Here is a 21,368-nt window from a genome sequence, read left to right on the forward strand (position 1 = left end):
CAAAGTCACTGAAGGAGGTCAGACGGATCTGACCTACGGAGCCTTGGAAATGAATGGAGTCTGAGACTACAGGCAAAGGGAGCTGACATAAGCTCTGGACGTTAGCTGATAAGGTAGCTGACGGGGATGGGTTAATACTTCTGAAACCACTACATATGTACCTAGAAATAAACAATTAATTAAATGAAGGGTGGGTGTGGGAGCCAGTTTCCTACCATTGGGGCGGGAGGGCATAGCTAAGCAAGAGGAGGAGGCTAGAATGAGCCATATGCAAAATAAACTATCGAAAATCAAACATAGAAAGAAAGAAGATTGGAGAAGGAAAAAAAAAAAAGACTAGAGTTTCACCTGTGAAATCTACCAAGCATTTGAGGAAGAAATAATATCAACTCTACAGAAATACATCCAGAAAACTGAAGAGGAGGGAACACTCTCTAACTCATCCATGAGGCCAGCCTTGCTTTGATACCAAAACCAGACAAAGACGACAATAAAAGAAAACTAGAATCAATATACCTCATGCACATGAACACAAAAATTCTTACTAAATGCTAGCAAGTAAAATCCACAATTTATAAAGCAGATAATATGTGATGACCAAGTAGGATTTATCCTGGGAATGCAAGGTTGTCACAACCTTTGAAAACCAAACAATGTAATTCACTTTATTAACAAACTAAAAAAGAAAATTTGACATCTTGATGCATGAAAAGTGTTGGAAAAAATCCAATCTCAATTCTTGATAAAAACTCAAAGAAATCTAGAATTAGAAGGGAACTTCCTCAACTTGACAAAGAACATCGATAAAAAACTATAGCTAACAATATCTTAGTGGCAAATGACTGAATGCTTTTCCTCTAAGATCAGGAACAAGGCAAGGTTTCATGTCTATTCAGTGTTGTATTGGAGCTTCTAAACAGCACAATAATAGGCATCCAGATTGAAAGGAAGAAGTAAAAATGTCTTTATGTACAGGTGACATAATTGTCTGTGTGGAAAATCCTAAAGAATGTATACAAAACTACTAGAACAAATTAAAAAGCTTAACAATGGTGCAGGATACAAGATCAATATTCATAAATCAACTATATTTTTATAAATAGCAACAAATGATCAGAAATTGAAATCTGAAAAATACCATTTACAATAGCATCAAAAAATATGAAACACATAGCAATAAATCTGACCAAAAAATGTGAAAGACTTGTAGACTACATGCTACAAAACATTGTTGAGAGAAATTAAAGACCTAGAATAAATGGAATAATAAGTTCATGGCTCGGAAGACTCAGTATTGTTAACAATGTCAGTTCTTCCCATGTTGATCTACAGATTGAACCCAATCCCAATCAAAATGTCAGCAGCTTCTTTGGTATCAATTGACAAATTGATTCTCTGAAAATGACCTAGGATACTCAAACATCTTCAGAAAATAAAAAGTTGGAGGACTTATGCCCTTGACTTCAGACCTTATTATCAAGTAATCAGGAATCTGTGGTGTTGGTATCAAATGAGACAGATATACCAACGGAACAGAATAGAGAATCCAGAAATAGACCCACACACCTATGATCAGTTGGTGCTTGACAAAGGTACAAAGGTAATTTAGTGGAGAGTGTAGACTTTTTAATAAATGGAGCTAAAACAATTACACATGCATACATTATACATAAAAATTAACAATGAAATCTAGACATCAACATAAACCTAAAAATATAAAACTTCTAGAAGTGACTTCGGGTTAGAAAAAGATTTCTTAGATATGACACAAAAAGCATGGTCCATGAAAGAAAACAGCACTGATAAATCAGACTTCATGGAAATTAAGGACTTCATCCTTTTTCTTTTCTTTTTTTCTTTTCATTTCTTTTTAAGTGAGAGAAGGGGAGATAGGGAGGCAGACTCCTGATTGCGCCCAAACTGGGATCTACCCGGCAACACCATCTGGGGCCAATGTTCAAATTAACAGAGCTATCCTCAGTGTCTGGGGCTGACACTCAAATCAAACGAGTCACTGGCTGTGGGAGGTGAAGAGGGAGAGAAGGGGGAGAGGGAGGAGGAGAGAAGCAGATGGTCGCTTCTCTTGTGTGCCCTGACTAGGAATCAAACCCAGGATGTCCATATGCTGGGCTGACGCTCTATCCACTGAGCAATCAGCCAGGGCTGACTTCATGCTTTTTGAAAGACACTGTTAAGAGGAAGAAAAGACGAATCACACAGACTTGGAGAAAAGGAGTCCTATCTTTATTACAATAGGAGTCTCTGTTTTAAAGAAATGCAGGATGGATAAGCCAGACAGAGCAAGACAGATACCACGTGATCTCACTTATAGGAGGAATCTAATGAACACAGTAAACTGATGAACAAAATAGAAACAGAGGCAGAGTCACAGGGATCAGATGGACAGCTGTCAGAGGGGAGAGGGAAGGGGCACCAGATGAAAGAAGGTGAAGGGATTAGCTAAAAGACACATCTGCGTAACACACAGACACAGTCAACAACGTGGAGTGTGGCAAAAGCCAGAGGGAAAGGGAGGTGGGGCTAGGTGGAGGTGGTAGGGGGTGGGGGAAAGATGGGGACGGAAAGGGACTTTGTTTGGGGCGATGGGCACACCATGCAGCCTGCCGATGATGCATTGCTGAGTTGTGCATTTCAAACCTATATGATTTTGTGAACCAATGTCACCGCAATAAACTCAATTTTAAATAAAATGAAATAGAGGATAGGGTAAAAGTAGGCTTACAGAAGTCATTGCAGCCTGACCTGTGGTGGCGCAATGGGTAAAGCGTCGACCTGGAATGCTGAGGTCACCAGTTTAAAACTCAGGGCTTGCCTAGTCAAGGCACATATGGGAGTTGATGCTTTCTGCTCCCCCCCCCCCCCTCTGTCTACTCTCTCTAAAATGAATAAATGAAATCTAAAAAAAACACAAAAAATATTACTTCATCTATTTTATCAAGAACTATTCTAGGCACTAAGAATATAGCAGTAAGCAAAAAGTCCCTGTCCTAATGGAGGTTATACGGTAGGAGAGGAGCAGAAAATTAACAAACATGTTAAAAAAAAAAAAGAAGTCTTTGCAGAGACACGTGACTCTCTAGCCAAAGAGAACAGTTTTCTCTGCAGGAAAGATATCTCTAAATAGAGCTTTTCGGAAACAGCTCTTTACACACTTACCTGTAATGACAGAGCCATCTGATCCTGGACCACTTCCTAAGTACGGGTATTCCGTAAAACTGAAGCTTCCGGAGCTGTCCTCGCCAATGGATTGAGGAATTTCTTGGATGCTTCCCATTTCCTGTAGGAATTCTTCAGACAACGGGCTCTCCAGGTCACCTGCCTCGAGTGGGAAGAGGGGGCACACCGGGCTTTCCGTGTCCACCATCTTGGCTTGGTGGCTTCGGGTCACAGCTGCGGCCAACCCACTAGGAGGAGAGAGAAGTCATCAGTGAAACCGACACAGAAGAACCCCAGTGGACCATTAATAAACGCGTCATTTATCAGTACAGACATCTGGGAGTTCATAATCTAACAGCTAACACTGTTTACCCTCTTGTCTCGGCTTCCAAGTCTTGATAAGCATGCTGAGAAAAAAATGAAAATCTTTAAACACAAAATCTTTAAGGCGCCATCGCCAACCAGGCCAGGACACAGTCATTCGTCACTGAACTACACTGCCTGCTGAGCTCACCCTGCTGTGTCTGAGGTGGACAAGAGAGTGGTGGACAAAGTCCCTGCTCTCCTGGGACACAGACGGTGAACAAATAAACAGACACACAGACGGCATGTCAGATGGTGAGTTGATGACGCAGGAAGAGTGGATGGGAAATGGACTCTGCTCTGCATGGCAGGCTGGGGACAGCCTCACAGATGAGGGAACCGGAAGGGATAAAGGCCCTGGATGGGTAGCTCAGTTGGTTAGAGCATTGTCCCAATACATCAAGGTTGCGGGTTCAATCCCAGTCAGGGCACATACAAGAATAAACCAATGAATGCATAAATAAGTGGAACAACAAATTGATGCTTCCTTCTCTCTCTCTCTCTCTCTCTCTCTCTCCCTTCCACACACACACACTCAAATCAATAAATAAATACAACTTAAAAAGAAAAGAACTGATGGAACTGTGAGCTGTGCAGATGTCTAGGGGCAGAATGCTCTAGCAAATCAAACAGCAAGCACAAAGTCACCAGTTAGTACCTTCTAGGAATAAGCAGCCAGTGTGGCTCAGGCTGCAGGCACAGGGACAGTGGGAGGGACAAGCAGTCAGCACACATGCTGGATACACTATATATGTTCCTCCCCGGTGCCTTTGGGGTCACTCCTGCATGTACTCCTAAGAAATGATTGTGCAGTAACAAACATATCATAGTTTTAAAACATCTAAATAGGTGATTCCCCAACAAAGCTAGACAACTTCATCTCACAGCAAAATGACATTCTCCCTGTGGGGACTGTGATGAGCTGAATGAACTGCATCCCTCAAATTCATGGGCTGCAGCCCTACCCCCAGAACCTCAGAACCTGGCCGTCTTTGGAGATATTAAGGAGGTGACCACATTAAATGAGGTCTTCAGAGTGGGCCCTCACCTAAGCCAACTTATGCCCTTATAAGGAGAGAAAAATTGGGGCACGCAAAGACATCAGGGATGCACACGAGGACAAAGCGAGAAGGTGGTCACCCACAAGCCAAGGAGAGAGGCCTCTAGAGAAACCAGACCTTGCTGACACTTGGATCTTGGACTTCCGGCCTCCGGAACCGTGGAGAAATGTATGTGTGCTGTTGAAGCGGCCTTCTCTGCAGTCCTTTGCTGTGGTGGCCAAGCAAACAAACACAGGGACAAAGTCAAGCAGCAGTGTTTCCCGTGTTGGGGAGTCAGCCCTCTTGCTCAAACACTGAAAGCACTTCCCATGACCTCCAGACTTATGTCCCGTAACCTCAGCACCTTTGGGCCTGTGTGACCCATCTCCCACCTGATTTCACCATCGCCACTGCCCCCCCTCAATGGCAACTAGTGGTGTTGCCCACGGCCTGATCCAAACCTCGTCTGCACCGTTCCAGGTCTGTGACTTCAGCACATCTACCCCTGGGGAGCCCGGCGAGTCACACATCACCGGAAGAGGCTGACAAGCTGACATTTAGCTTCCAGAATTGCTTTCCATCTGCAATGGTCACAGGGTAGAGAGGACCAGACCTTGTCACCAGTGGCCGGACTCACCGCAAGGTGGCCATCATCACATCACATCATGACCATGGAGCTCCTGGATCATCTGATAACCCACCCCTCCACAATGTAACCCCATCAAATATTGCCTGAGTAAAAAAATTCACATTTCAGCCTCGCTTAAAGCAAACAGTGGCCTGAAGCTCAAAGATGCAGGATGCCCTGACTACCTTTAGAAATGAAAAATGGGTACCATCCACACATTTTTGTGAAAGTCACACCTCACGCTTGGAGTTCTGACAATGAATTATCACTGTGGACAGCAACACACAAGGAGAAATAAATAGAACCATTTGCCTTCCAAAGAATTTAGAAGACCTTCCTTCCCTGTTGACCGGTGAATATAAGCCAGGCTGTGAATCTACACTTCCTCTACTATATGGTATTCAGCATTCTATCTGAAGGAAGATGTCTTCAAACGGCAAGATAAAGGGTAAATATCACTTGCGATATTTTTTACCATGAACAAAATGTTCAAAACGGGGGTCCTAACCTACAAACCATGCTATTCAGCCTAGCAACTGCCAGCTAGCCAGCTGGGGGCTGCGTTATGGGGGGCAGCGGGATGCTGTGACCACGCAATGGACGATGCACGTGGTCAGCAGCCTCCGTTTTCTGCAAACGCCCCCTTGACAGGCCAGGAGCATTGGAACAGGAGGGACTGATCTTAGACTAATAAGACAATGTTAGGTTCCTTGCCACTGCATTCCAAGAGTTTGAATGTTTTGAGATCTTATTGTTTTACTTTTCAGATGCTTTCAAAGCACACTCGAGGACTGGTTGGACACACATGGGTCTTACCGCGGATGAAGAGCTAGACAAGCTAAAGCCTCTCGCAGAGTGAGGCAATGCCTTCCTGACTCTGGCCCAAGGACTGGCTTTCGCACACATCACTGAACACACCAGCCCCTCATGCTTCCCGCCAGAGCAGGTAAGGAATGAACGGGTTCCCAGGTGGAGAATACACAGGCACACAGGCACACAGCAACCGCCTGCCCTGTGGTTCCGGACAAGTCCTGGCTCTCAGGCTCTCCCCTAACTGCCGTCACTTCTGCTCAGGGTGCAGAAATATCACAGGGAGACACAAGCTCTCTATCTAATGTCCATACAACATGCCACTTCCCAGTCCATGGAGGGAGAGCAGCAGTGCTGTGTCCTGTGCCCAAGTGCTTTGAAGGGATCAAGTGGTGTGACAAAGGATGGCTTTTCTCAGCAGCTCTGGATCTGGCCAAAGAGGCAAGACAGAATGTCTTGAGAAACAACTGGAATGCAAATAAAGCTGAAATAGGTCTTCAACCTCCAGCAGGGAGAGCTCTCCCCGAGCTGAGGTGGAGGGAGCCCGGGGGGTGTTGAGAAAAGGCTCAGCTTCCGTCCCTGGTTCCAGCAAAGGTGTGATGTTCCTGGAGCCCTGTCACTCCTTCCTGAACCCAAGGTCCACGGGGATCCTTAATGCATTTTTTTTTTCTGAGCCCGCCCAATTTAAACGTTAGAGCTGCCTCTGGTATGCCAGAAACTCAGATACGAACCACGGAAATACTATTTTTAGGTTTTAGTGAATGATCATTTATCCATCAAAATATTCCTTTGAGAACTATGAAGTAGGGTATACAAAAACTATAGAACCTTAAAGAAAAATAAAAGAAGAAAAAATAATAAAGAAAAGAAGGAGGGAGGGAGGGAGAAAGTTCTATTACTGTTTTATACTATCTAAACACAGGGCAGGTAAAGACACTGGAACTATTTTAACATCCATCGGTAACCTTTAACACTAAGGCATTTTTTGTTTTGGAAGATCAGGCTAAAATGAGTTGCTAGCAGTGTGAAGCCAAGGAGGGCTGGGTGCACTCTCTGGTTCCCACGCACCTTGGGCCCAATCCTGGGAGAGCCCTAACTGAACTGTGTACCTGTCTGTCACCATCGCTCTGTGTTGCCAGAGCCGGAGGGTAGGGGATGCTTTGCTAATTTTGTCCCCTCCCATCCAGGACAATCCATACTATGTAGCACGTGTTCGATTCCTGATATTTCACTAAGCCTGGCACAGTGGTAGTTACACAAAGCATCTATTCCAGCAAGAAGTAGGTGAAGGTCTGTGAGACTCACCTTGGCTCAGCCTTAGCACCTGGATGGCAACATGGCACACGGTCAGCGTTCCAAAGATAACAAAACCAAGGGTATCTGGAGCAGAAGTCAGAGTGAGTCTACCTTGGGGAAGTGATCAGAAATTTGCAGTGATCTGTACTCATCACAGGGACTAAAACACAAAGCATTCCAGAGGGGGTGGGAGTGGGGGAGATCTAAGCTTAACAATGAAGAAAGTCCCAACTCAGCAGGAATTGGGAGCAGAGGTGATACTGAATGATGCCTTTATCCCCAGGTAGAGGACTGCGCCGCCCACAGCTTGGGCACGGGACCTGCACACAGCAGGCACTCAATACAGACAGCTGTGCAAAGCCATGATCAGACTCTCAGTTTGACTCTCTACCTTACAAGCAGCAGCAGAGAGAGAGAATCTGGGGAATGTCCTACGATAAAATCAATTAGGTGCTTTGAAAAAAATAAAGAAGTTCCACCATCTGGTAGGAATAAAGAGACTGAGGAGCGATCCCTTTCACAGTGGGCTTCCGAAGGCGTCGCTGTTCCTTACTCAGCTTTGTCTCCCGAGGTGATTTAATAGAATTTCATAAACACTTTATGAAGTTAAATATCAAATGACAGCTGGATACTACTGTCCCAACCATCAAACATTGTTCCATGCTTGGGATCAGATACTTGACAAAAAGAACAAATACATTAGACTTGAATCTTTACACTTGTATTTTTTTTTTTAGCTCACAGGGTCTTAGATAAATGGTTACAGATATTAGATTTCACTTGGCTACAAGTATCTTATTGCAACCAATCCCAATTTGTTATATTGTAAAACCCTGTCAGATTGTCGCTTTTAATAAGTCATGCCATCTCATAGAAACCTATTTATATTTTATTTTGCTAAATTAAACCTGGTAAGACTTCACTGACTGATTTACAGGTAAGAGATGGAATTCCTGCCAAAGGAGCATCACTTATGCAGCAGATCAGACAGCTGTGAATTATTCTCTTCTCTACCTATTCTCATCACTACCTTGTCAGATTGTTTACACGTTTCTGTAGGCACCTTTTTTTTTCTCAGAGACAGAGACAGAGAGTCAGAGAGAAGGATAGACAGGGCCAGACAGACAGGAACAGAGAGATGAGAAGCATCAATCATTAGTTTTTCGTTGCGCGTTGTAACACCTTAGTTGTTCATTGATTGCTTTCTCATATGTGCCTTGACTGCGGGCCTTCAGCAGACTGGGTAACCCCTTGCTTGAACCAGTGACTTTGGGCTCAAGCATGGTGAGCTTTTGCTCAAACCAGATGAGCCCGTGCTCAAGCTGGTGACCTCGGGTTTCGAACCTGGGTCTTCTGCATCCCAGTCCAATGCTCTATTCACTGTGCCACCACCTGGTCAGGCTGTAGGCACTTTTTTGATGTTGGATTTACTATTTAGGGAAGCCCTTTAGCTTAATTTGACGATCTATGATTTAAAAATATCATTTCAAAATAAACAAAAGGATGCCAAAAAACCCTCTCTGTACCTTCACCTGGCACCAGGAATTCACAGAAACAGATTAATAATTACCACCCATGTAATGATTAGCAGGCTAACAAAGTATAGAGAATGCCTACTTTGCAATAGAAAAGTTACCACTACCTAAAGAATCCCCGTTGTGAATTAAATAAAACACGTTATAGACACCTTGCCCACTACATAGTTAAACAGAGGTTTAACTAGAGATATCTAGATCTTTCCTAACAATGCCCAAGGTGTTGAAATTTTGTAATTTAAAGAACTTGGCATGTGAAAACGGGTGACAAGCCCAAATGGCACTGAAGAGGAGCAGAGAGCCTCTGTCCCTTTATCTAAGTGTGCAAAAAGAATGTTCCCAGCCACTTTCCAGGAAAAACTGCCTCCAGTTTTGCACAAAGGTCACACATTATGACAGCGTTTATTACTTCCTCTTCATACCCGCCCTCCTTCCCACTTTCCTAAGAGCAGAGTTGGGGTTTTAAAATACGGTCATGCTACCTCTGTTGATGGCGACATCAGAACAACCAAAGGAAAACTGCAACTTGGACACGTTTAGTGTCCATCACAACAAAATGGGGAGTGAGCTGGGACACTCACTGCAGAATTGAAAGTCAACGGAAATGTAATTCACATTTAACATGTGAACACCAACCCAGCACAGAGGGCACAGCAGCGAGAGGCCGACGCATTTGCCAGCCAGACAACAGAGTCTGGCCAGTGACAAAAATGAATGACACTCCAGAACAAGGGGGGCCTGATGGGCTTTGGCGGAAACAGACCAGTCACATGACAGTCTGAGCCTTCATTTCAGATTAGACCAGGGGTCCCCAAACTACGGCCCGCGGGCTGCATGCAGCCCCCTGAGGCCATTTATCCGCCCCCGCTGCACTTCTAGAAGGGGCACCTCTTTCATTGGTGGTCAGTGAGAGGTGGTCAGAGGATGCATCCCATGCTCCTGTGGTGCCACAAAGCGCGGCATCGCTCACATACAGTAGTACTACTTCTGGTGATGTGGGATGCATGCGTCACAGCTCCAGAAGTGCGTCATATCACTTGTTATGGCTAGCGGTGACAAATATGGAACCGGACATTGGCCATCTCCTTAGCCAAAAGCAGGCCCATAGTTCCCATTGAAATACTGGTCAGTTTGTTGATTTAAATTTACTTTTTCTTTATTTTAAATATTGTATTTGTTCCCGTTTTGTTTTTTTACTTTAAAATAAGATATATGCAGTGTGCACAGGGATTTGTTCATAGTTTTTTTATAGTCCGGCCCTCCAATGGTCTGAGGAACAGTGAACTGGCCCCCTGTGTAAAAAGTTTGGGGACCCCTGGATTAGACTGATGGTCACTTTCGGGGAGGGAGTCAGTGTTTTATGAACTTTGTGAAACAGATGGATGCACACCTGAGCACTGACCGTCCCTAATGCTGAAGGACACACCTGATGAAGCGCCTCAGCCTTGGAGGGGCCCACAACCCAGGGCAGTGGGAGTGGGAGACAGAAATAGGGCTGAGAGACAGAGAGAGATAAGAGATGCTGAGTGAGCCCTGCCTTGGACCAGGCCCTCGGTAACCTTTGTGTATGTTTTCTTTAAACTCCCTGATACCAGGGCAGGGTTGGCAGTACTGGTCCCATTTATAGGGAGAAAACACAGAGGTAGGAAAAAATGAGAGAAAAGAGAATAGGGGCACTTCTAAACAAAAAAGGAAAAGGAGCCTGACCAGGTGGTGGCGCAATAGATAGAGTGTTGGACTGGGATGCAGAAGACCCAGGTTCAAAACCCCGAGGTTGCTGGCTTGAGCACAGGCTCACCAGCTTGAGCGCTAGGTTGCTGGCTTGAGCAAGGGGTCACTCGCTCTGCTGTAGCCCCCCTGCCCCTGGTCAAGGCACATATGAGAAAGCAATCAATGAACAACTAAGGAGCCGCTACAAAGAACTGATGATTCTCATCTCTCTCCCTTCTTGTCTGTCCCTATTTGTCCCTCTCTCTGATTCACTGTTTCTGTCACACACAAAAAAATAAATAAAAAAGGAAGTAGCCTGTGTGCAAGGTCTACCTAGTTGATGATGGCTGGTCCATCATCCTGGAGAGCTGTGTTCAGGTACAAGTCACTGCATAACAATCTCAGAACGTGATGGCTTACAACTGCAGCCACATTATCTGCTCACAATTGGGTCAGCAATGCAGGCTGGGCTCAGCTGGCTGGGTCCTCAGGGTGGCTTGCTCCGCTGTGGTCACTTGGAGGCTCAGCCCCAGCTGGAGAGTTAGTGGTAGGCTGGTGCTGGCTGTGGGGGGCTCTTCTCACCACCTGGCCTTTGTTCCTGAAGAGGCCTGACCTGGCGTTCAGGTGCAAAAATATTCCGAGAGTGCGATACAAGCAAGGCCTCCCTCGTAGATGGTACAGTGTCAGTCTGTCATGTTCTGTGGGTCAGAGCAGGTCATAGGTGTGTTCAGAGCCAAGGGGTGAGGGAAGAAACCCACCTTTGAAGGGGGAGCCTCAGGGCTGTGTGGAAAGATGATCCCACAGGAGGAGGGGCCAGCAGTACAGCCCAGTCATGGTGCTTTATTGCTCCCCGTGTTGAGGGGTGCGGACTCGACCTGAGCAGCAGCAGGGGGGACATGGCGGGTGCCAGGCAGGAGACCTGAGCACATCTGCCTCGGCAGCTGGGTGCCACCTAGATCTAAAGGAGATGAGACGGGATGCAGCAAGCCCCCTGATGAGGGTGATATACTGTCCCCATCAGAGGTGACAATGCCCCTGGGAGGAGCGCCGGACTGAAGGATGACGAGGAGCTGGTGGCTGACAGGACCGGGATCTGGGGCAGAGTCTAGGATAAAGCTCCACTTGCTCAGGTAACTGGGAAATCCAGACTATAAAGAGAAGAGCAGGTTCCGGGGTGGAGAGAGTTGTAGCAGGTGGAGTGTCCAGGTGTAAACTACTGTGGAAGGTGTGTGAGGGACACACGGGCTCGGCCTCTGTTAACCTCTCCTCCTCTCCAGGAAGTCACCTGGAAACTCATGCTCATCTCATAGCGCTCTTAACAGCAGCAGCATCTGGTGAGGACACCGGGCCCGGTGTCCATCCCCATGGGGAGGGCACGGCTGTGCGTGACCCTGAATCCTAGATCCTCGGTTTCAGTAGCTGTATGTCGGGCAGCAGACTCAGGCGAAGGCAGGGTCCCAGGATGCACAGGGGAGCCAGTGGGCTTATGTGTTTGCTTTGCTGATGTCCCCAGCCTGCTCCTTCTCTGCTGCCCTCTGCCTTTCCCCATATGTACCTGAGAGTATCTTCCACTTAACAGGGAACACCTAAGGGGACCAGTGGTCAGCTCCTCGAAGCCTCTGCGCCCCCTCCCAACCTGCTCTCTGCAGGAACCCTGAAACGATCACCCCACCCTCTTTTCAGGACCTCGATCAGCGCTTTAGTTCCTCACTCATACACAAAAGTGACAGCCAAAAAAAATGCCAGACCTCTCAGGAAGGCCTCCAGTGTGAAGGGAAGAGGGCCAACCAACCAACACACACAGAAAAGCCAATATGGAGGAAAAACATCCCAAAGGAAGTGCGTTCCCAAACCAGCAGAACGACGTTGTCAGCTCTCCCATGGAAGACAACAGCCTGAGGTTGTGGGAAAAGCTGTGTGTGCCATTAAGGGAGTAGAGAACTAGGGACCTTCCTGGGGAATTACAGACATGATCACTAACTTAGCAGAAAGGTCTGAGGATAAAAGGCCATTGTCATCTTCCAGAAAGAAAAGTGAAAAGCCAAGAAAGATGGAAGAAGAAAGAGAAGAATGTGCTCTAGCAGGCTAGATGCCCCGCATGTGGAAGTCCCAGGTTTGATTCCCGGTCAGGACACACAGGAGAAGCACCCATCTGCTTCTCCACCCCTCCCCCTCCTCCTTCTCTCTCTTTCTCTCTCTTCTGCTCCCACAGCCATGGCTCGAATGGTTTGAGCATGTTGGCCCTGGGTGCTGAGGATGGCTCCATGGCCTCCGCCTCAGGCACTGAAATGGCTCCTTTGCCAAGCAAAGGAGCAGCGGCCCCAGATGGGCAGAGCATCACTCGCTAGGGGTTTAGCAGGGTAGATCCCAGTCGGGGTGCATGCGGGAGTCTGTCTCTCTGCCTCCCTGCCTCTCACTTAATATTAAAAAAAAGAGAGTGAGAGAAGAACATGACAGGACCTGTCCAGCAGGGAGACTCCCCCCAGGGGTCCCCAAGAGAGGGCGGCAAGGAGACAGGGCAGAAGATATTATCAGCAAATGGAGGCAAGAACATTTCTCAGAAACAAAGGCTGTGAACTTCCAGGTGGGAAGAATCCATTAGGTTCCCAACAGAACGAATGAATACAGAGCTGTCATGGCAGATGACTGGGACATTTCAGAGTGCACGGGGGACAATGAGAAGATCCCACCTGTTCCTACAAATTTCAGAGGGGGGAATGTGTCACATGAAAAAAGATCAAATGTCATAATGTTTTTGGATTTCTCAACAGGAGGTGAAAGATAATGAGTGGGTCAACTTCCAACTCCTAGACTGTAGACCCTCTGCCTCCTGTAATACTTGGTACTTATCTGGTTATAGGGGGTAATTGTTGGTGAACTTTTTTTTAATGCAATTACAGAATTTAACTCAGAGCACCTTTTTTAGACATCTAACTTGTAGTGGAGTGTCCAAAGTTGCTTGCACTCCATTTGAGTTGTGTTATAATGGTTTTATAGACCTTTGTGGGCCAACTCTAGGACTTTGTCATCATTAGCCATTATCCAGACAGAACACTGCTATAAATGACAGATTCTGTTGATACTGATGACGGTGAGTAATAATACTTCTCCAGTCCTTATACAGTGCCAAGCACATATTAACTCATTCCATCCTGACAACAACCTCAAAGTAGGCATTAATGTTTAATTTACATGTAAGGAAACTGAAGCAACAGAGAGGTTACAGTGAATTTGCCCAGGGTCACAGAACGGGGGGGGGGGACAGGGCTGGGGTTTGAAACCAGCTTGCCTGCCTCCAGTGTCTGCTAGCTGCCCTGCTCTAACCCTCCAAATCAGTTACTGTATGAGGTTCATCGTCCCACAGCTTTCAGCCCAACAACCAACAACTTAGAAGATTTAGTCCCGATTATGAGCCAATCATTTTTTTTTCACATATCCTTGGCATATAATAATCTTCACTTTTTAGAGTATACAATTGGATAACTTCTGACATATGCATACACCTGCAAAAACACCATCACAACCAAGGCAGTGAGCACATCCATCAGCCCAAGTTTCCTTGAGCCCATCCATAAGCTCTCCTTCCTGCCCCTGTGTCCATCCCCACGGACCTGCTTTCTGTCATGGCACGCTGGTTCACACTTTCTAGAGTGCTATATAAATAGAGTTATCAGCATATAGTTGATTTTGGCTGGCTTCTTTCACACAGCATAAGTACAGTTGACCCTTGAACAATGCTTGGGTTAGGGGTGCCCACTGCCCAGGCAGGCAAAAATCCACGTATAGGTCCTGGCCGGGGACTCAGTGGATAAAGTGTCATTTCGGCATGCAGAGGTCATGGGTTCAATCCCAGGTCAGGGCACACCTGAGAAGCAACCAATGAGTACACAACTAAATAGAACAACTAAGTGGAACAATGAGTTGATGCTTCTCTCTCTTCCTTCCCCCTCTTCCTCTCTCCTTGTCTCAAGTCAATGGAAAAATTTTTAAAAATCCACATAGAACTTAAGTCAGCCCTCCACAGGCACGGATTCCCAACTGCCAGTAGAGCCTTGAACAAAGTGAGTTTGAAATGCATGAGTCAGTTGAACATCACTGATCAACTGGAAAAAGGACGGTGAAGTTCAAACCCATATTGTTCAGGGTCAACGGTTATTATGAGACTTATCCATATTGTCATGCATATCAGAAATCCATTCCTCTTTATTGTAAAGTGATATTCCAATGCATGGACAACCAAAGTTCCAACCATTTGCCTGTTGATGGCTATATGAATTCTTGCCAAGTTTTAGCTGTGACACAGAAAGCAGTTGTAAACATTCACGTGCCAATCTCTGTATGGGCATCCATGCTCTTTCTTCTTGGCTAAACACCTAAGCGTCAGATTGCTAATCATAAAATAGTGTTTGCTTAACTTTTGGAGAACCTGCTAACCTGTTTCCCAAAGTGTATCCCTTTACATTCCCTCCGGCAGCGTAGGAGAGTTCCAGTTTGTCCACCAGAAGGTCAGGGCATTTGGGTATTGTCAGTCTTTTCAATATCAGCCGTTCTGATGGGTACACAGTGGTATCACACACTACCGTGGAGGCTAGGACATGTCAGCACGGAGTCTGTAGGTTAAATTGGCATTGCCCCAATGACGAGTTATGGTGGGCATTTTTCACACATTTATTGGCTACGCATATACCTTCCTTGGTGAAGCATCTGTTCAAATCTCTTACCTGTTTTTAAAAACTGGGTTATTTTTCATAGGTAAATTTTCTGTTTTTTTTTTTTATTCTGAATATGTCATTTATCAGGTTTATGCTTTCCACAGACTTCTTCTGAGTCTGTAATGAGTGTTTGCATTCTCCTAAACCTCTCTTGTAAAGAGCTGAAGTTTTCGTTTTGATGAGGTCCAATGGATCATTTTTTTTTTTTTTTATGGATTGTGTAACTGATGCCAGATCTGTGAAATCTTTCCGTAACCCAAAGTCACAAACATATTCTCCTGTTTTCTTCTAGAAGTTTTGTAGTTTTGGGTTTTATATTTATAGCTATGACCCATTTTAAGTTAACTTTTACCTGTGGTGTGAGGTATGAATCAAAGTTCCTTTGGGGCATATGGACAGCCAGTTGTGCCAGAATCATTTGTTAAAAAGACTGTTCTTTCTCCACTGAATTGCCATTGTAAAGAAAAAAAAATCAGTGGTTTTTACTAGTAACAAAGACAGAAAAATTTCAAATGCTTCTTCTGTATACATTAAAATGATCCCATAGGTTTTCTTCTTCCTTCTCTTAAATAGGGTACAGTATGTTAATCTCGACTCTTAAACCATCCTTGCATTCCTGAGTTGAACCTCACTTGGCTAGGATAGAGTATTCCTTTTTATATGGTTGAATCCAATGCCCTAAGCTTTGGTTTAGAATTTTTGCACCCATGTTAACAAGGGATGTTGGCCTTTGGTTTTCTTTACTTGCAATGCCTTGTCTAGTTCCGAGATCAGATAATACTGTTCTCATAGAATGCATTGTGAAGTATTCCCACCTCTTCAATTTTCTGGGAGATTTATCTGAAGAACTGGTGTTATTTATGTCTTAGATGTTTGGTGGAATTTACCAGTGATGCTAACTGAGCTGGGTGGTTTCTTTATGGGAAGGTTTTTAAATACAAATTATATTTATTTCATAGAGGTATGGCTAGCCAAGTGGTAAAATTTTTTTGAATCTTTAGTTTTGTAAGTCTGTGTATTTCCAGGAGTTTGTCCTTGTCATCTGAGTTGTCAAATTTATTGGCATGGAGTTGCTTATAATATTCTCTTGTTATTTCTCTGACATCTCTAAATTCTATAGTGATACTGTCTCTCTCATTCCAGATGTTAGTACTTTGTATTTTTTCCCTCTTTTTCCAGATCAGCTAGGCTAGTGGTTTATCAGTTCGATTTACCTTCTCAAGGAACCAGCTTTGGATGTGTGTATGTGTGTGTGTGTTTTGTTTTTTGGTTGTTTTTTTTTGGGGGGGTTGGGGTTTTTTTTAGAAAAAGAGGAAGGGAGAACAAGAGAGACAGGAGCATCAAGCATCAATCTGTTCCTGTATGCACCCTGACCAGGGATTAAATTGGCAACCAATGTGCTTCAGGATGATGCTCTTGATTTTTCTCTCTGTTTTGGTTTTCTATTCAGTGATTTCCACTCTGACCTTTATTTTCTCTCTCTCTTGCTATTTATTTACTTATTTATTTTGGTCTTACATTGGATTTAATTGCTCTTCTCATCTTAGTTTCCTAAGGCCACTCATTTGAGTCCTTTCTTTTTGAATGTAGGTGTTTAGTACTATGAATTTCCCTCTAAGTACTGCTGTAGCAGCATCCCACAACTTTCAGTATGTTGTTTTCAATTTTTATATAATCCAAAATGCTTCCTAATTTCTTATTTGGAAGCATGTCATTTAATTTTTAATTATCTGATCATTTTCCAGTCATGTTTACATTACTGATTTCTAACTTTAATTTCAAAGAGAATCCACTTTGTATGATTTGAATTTAAAAAAAAAATGTATTGAGATTTGTTTTATGGCCCCGAATATGGTCTGTCCCAGTGAATGTTGTGTATACACTTACATGTGTATACTCTAAGTATATACGTGTACCAATAAATATGTCAGCAGATCTCCAGCCTTCTCTCTCTGTATATCTTCTCGCTGGGTTTCTGCCCTGGGAACACTAGACACTTTAGCCTCTCCAAACTCTCAGCTCCATCTCCTCAACTAAGAGAGTCAGCATGCTCTGCCCGGATTCCCCCTTGCTGCACCGTTGCCTGGAAACTCTCTCAAGTAACACCTCTCACATTATTTGCTTTTGCCTCACAACCCTCGGTGCCATTCATTGCCTGATGTCCAGTCTTAAAAAACACCATTTCATATATTTGTCTGGAAGTTTGACTGTCTCAGGCAGGAGGATAAATGGGTCGCTGCTATTCCATCTTGGCCACCAAAGCCAATCATTTTTATGCACATAGAATAAGTAGATTTACAAAGCCATATCCAGTATTTCTCAATCTCTTCAAACACGTTTCCTTTATAAATAGAGATATCTCATATTCTCCTTTAACATTGTCTTAAATACCAAAGTAAACAAACTATCTCAACAATACTTTTAAAACCTACCCCCTGTTCAAAGATCCTGCTAAGCCTCCCTGGGTATATACCTGAGATTCTGATATAAACCCTTTGTTATAAACCTAACACTCTAATATATTTCCTTGGGTCTATACCTGAGACTTTGCTATACTGCCGTGGGCATCCAAGATTCTTATAGGTCTCCTTGGACACACACCTGAGATTCTGTTTTTAACACCTGTGTCTATGCCTGACTCCTCACACAAGCTCAAATTCCTGCTTAAACTCAACACTAACATCTATCCCAAAACCCATGTTTATCAAGAATACATAATAAAATTGTTCACAGTTCATTTTTAATCATAGAGGGCATGATACTACCTTTTTTTTTTTTACATAAAACACCGCTGGTAGTTCTGACATAATGTTAGGATTCATAAATGCTAAATAAATTAGGAAAATAAGAACATCAGTCAGCTATGAAACAGATTATTTTTACGGTACTAAAGGAATCACAAGTGATAAAGGGATTCACCCACAAGGAAGTCATGATGATCCTAAATATGTATGCTACCAACAGTAAAGTCTCAAAATATATAAAGCAAAAACTGACGGGGCTAAAAGGAGAAGTGAACGCCTCCACCATTACAGCAGGAACTTCAACTTCCCCCCCAACAGCTAATAGATTTACCAGACAGAGAGCCAGCAAGGTTACCACTCTAGCGTAATCCCCCAGTAGGGGACAACTGACATAAATAGAACACCCCACTCCACAATAGCAGAATATACATCTTTATCAAGCACTCACAAAACATCAAGACAGAGCATACTCTGGACCACAGAACAAACATCAACAAATTTAAAAGAATTGAAACCTTACAGTGTGTAATTTTTTTATCACAATGGAATCAAGTCAGACATTAATAACAGAAAAAACAATGGGAAAGTCTCTATAAATATCTGAAAGTTAATCAATATGCTTCTACATAATGCATGGCTCAAAAGGAAAATTTAAGTCACAAAGGAAAATTTAAAATACAAAAATGAAAATACAACATATCAAAACATGTGGATGCAAGCAAAAGCAGGACTGAGGGAAATTCATAGCACTGAATGCTTACAATTGAGCAGATGAAAGGTTTCAAATCAATCATCTAAATTCCTACCTCAAGAAACTGGCAATTTTTTTTTTTTTTTTTTGTATTTTTCTGAAGCTGGAAACGGGGAGAGACAGTCAGACAGACTCCCGCATGCGCCTGACCAGGATCCACCTGGCACGCCCACCAGGGGCGATGCTCTGCCCACCAGGGGGCGATGCTCTGCCCCTCCGGGGGCGTCGCTCTGCCGCGACTAGAGCCACTCTAGCACCTGGGGCAGAGGCCAAGGAGCCATCCCCAGCGCCCGGGCCATCTCTGCTCCAATGGAGCCTTGGCTGCAGGAGGGGAAGAGAGAGACAGAGAGGAAGGAGGGGGGCGGGGTGGAGAAGCAAATGGGCACTTCTCCTATGTGCCCTGGCCGGGAATCGAACCCAGGTCCCCCGCACACCAGGCCGATGCTCTACCGCTGAGCCAACCGGCCAGGGCCAAGAAACTGGCAATTTAATAGCAATATAAACCCAGAGTGAGCAGAAGGAAGGGAGAAATAAGGACAAGAGCAGCAATCAATGAACTTGAAATTAGGAAAAAGATAGAGAAAATCAATGAAACAGCCTAACCAGGCGGTGGCACAGTGGATAGAGCATCGAACTGGGATGCCGAGGACCCAGGTTTGAGACCCTGAGGTTGCCAGCTTGAGCGTGGGCTCATCTGGTTTGAGTAAAAAGCTCACCAGCTTGGACCCAAGGTTGCTGCCTCAAGCAAGGGGTTACTTAGTCTGCTGAAGGCCCACAGTCAAGGCACATATGAGAAAGCAATCAATGAACAATTAAGGTGTTGCAATGCACAACAAAAAACTAATGACTGATGCTTCTCATTTCTCCGTTCCTGTCTATCTGTCCCTGTCTATCCCTCTCTCTGACTCTCTCTCTGTCTCTGTAAAAAAAAAAGAAAAAAAAAATCAATGAAACAAAAGGCTGGTTCTTTGATGACCTGGCTGGTGGCGCAGTGAAAAGAGCATCAACCCAGAGCACCAAGGTCGGTGGGTAGAGCCTGGGGTTGCCAATCCCAAGGTCACTGGTTCACAGTCAAGGCACACATGAGAAGCAATGAATGGCACAATTAAATAGAACAAGTTGATGCTTCTCTCTCTCTCCCTCCTTCCTTCATATTTCTCTCTCTCTCTCTCTCTCAAAAAAAAAAAAAAAAAGCCTGGGGCCCTGGCCGGTTGGCACAGTGGTAGAGCACTGGCCTAGCATGTGGAAGTGCTGGGTTTGATTCCCAGTCAGGGCACACAGGAGAAATGCCCATCTGCTTCTCTACCCTTCCCCCTCTCCTTTCCCTCTGTCTCTCTCTTCTCCTCCTGCAGCCAAGGTTCCATTGGAGCAAAATTGCCTGGGCGCTGAGGATGGCTCCATGGCTTCTGCCTCAGGCGCTAGAATGGCTCCAGTGGTAATGGAGCAATGCCCGAGATGGGCAGAACATCACCTTCTGGTGGGCATGCTGGGTGGATCCCGGTCGGGCACATGCAGTAGTCTGTCTCCCTGCCTCCCCGCTTCTCACTTTAGAAAAATAAAAAAATTAAAAAAAAAAAAAGAAGCTGGCTCTTTGAAAATAAATCAATAAACCTAATAAAACCTCTAGCAAGATCGACAAAAATTAAAAAACAAGAAACATCAGAAATGAAATGTAGTATCACTACAGATCCTGCAACCAGAAAAAGGTTAATAAGAAATTACTGCAGCCTGACCAGGCGGTGGAGCAGTGGATGGAGTGCGGAACTGGGATGTGGAGGACCCAGGTTCAAAACCCCGAGGTGGCCAACTTGAGCGCAGGCTCATCTGGTTTGAGCAAGGCTCACCAGCTTGAGTCCAAGGTTGCTGGCTTGAGCAAGGGGTCACTCGGTCCGCTGTAGTGACTCAGTCACTCAGTCAATGCACTTATGAGAAACAATGAACAACTAAGGTGCCACAACGAAGAATTGATGCTTCTCGTCTCTCTCCCCCTTCCTGTCTTTCTGTCCCTCTCCTTGTCTCTCTCTGTCTCTGTCACACACACACACAAAAAAAAAATGACTGCAAACAATTTTAGGCTCATAAATCCGACAACTTAGAAGAATTAAATCAATGCTTTGAAAACTAAAAACTACCAAAGACTTAAAATGAAACAGACCATCTTAATAGCTCTATAACCATTTGGAAACTAAAGCAAAACAAACAAACAAACAAAAAAAGCAACACCAGGTGCTGGTGAGGATGTGAACAAACAGGATCCTTAGACTTGGCTGGTGGGAACATAAAGCGGCCCAGCCACTCTGTAAAACAGCTGGGCAGTTTCTCCTAAAACTAAACATACAACTACCATATGGCCTGCAATTGCACTCTTGAATATTTATCCCAGTGAAACAAATGAAAACTTATGTTCACACAAAAGTCTGTATACACACCAAAAACACAAGTGAAAAAAAGATAATAAAGTGGACATTAAAATTTAAATTTTTTTTGTTATAAACACTACCATCAACAATGTAAAAAGGGCCTGACTGATGGTGGTGCAGTGGATAGAGCATCAACCTGGGACACTGAGGTCCCAGGTTCAAAACTCCAAGGTCGCCATCTT

The 21,368-nt window shown here is 44.5% G+C and overlaps 1 protein-coding gene across 22 annotated transcripts in view; it reads right to left on the reverse strand.

The window, feature by feature from the left end:
• The window catches only part of PPARA (peroxisome proliferator activated receptor alpha), a 69,805-nt gene that overhangs the window by 25,411 nt on the left and 23,026 nt on the right, over positions 1–21,368 (reverse strand). For 7 of the 22 annotated variants that reach the window (XR_010728988.1, XM_066255419.1, XM_066255328.1 and 4 more), the window contains exons 3-5: positions 5,042–5,161; positions 4,719–4,809; positions 3,178–3,425 (exon numbers count right to left, since the gene is read on the reverse strand). Coding sequence is in view for 21 of the 22 variants with exons in the window: in XM_066255419.1 (XP_066111516.1) it covers positions 3,178–3,385 (208 nt within the window). In the remaining variant the exon portion in view is untranslated. Of the gene's footprint in view, positions 1–3,177; positions 3,426–3,549; positions 3,707–4,718; positions 4,810–5,041; positions 5,162–7,323; positions 7,399–10,979; positions 11,000–21,368 lie in introns of those variants that run through there. The other 15 variants (XM_066255412.1, XM_066255359.1, XM_066255382.1 and 12 more) reach the window with 5 other exon arrangements.

This window comes from Saccopteryx bilineata, chromosome 1 (genome assembly GCF_036850765.1).
Source record: "Saccopteryx bilineata isolate mSacBil1 chromosome 1, mSacBil1_pri_phased_curated, whole genome shotgun sequence".
Lineage (NCBI taxonomy): Eukaryota > Metazoa > Chordata > Mammalia > Chiroptera > Emballonuridae > Saccopteryx > Saccopteryx bilineata.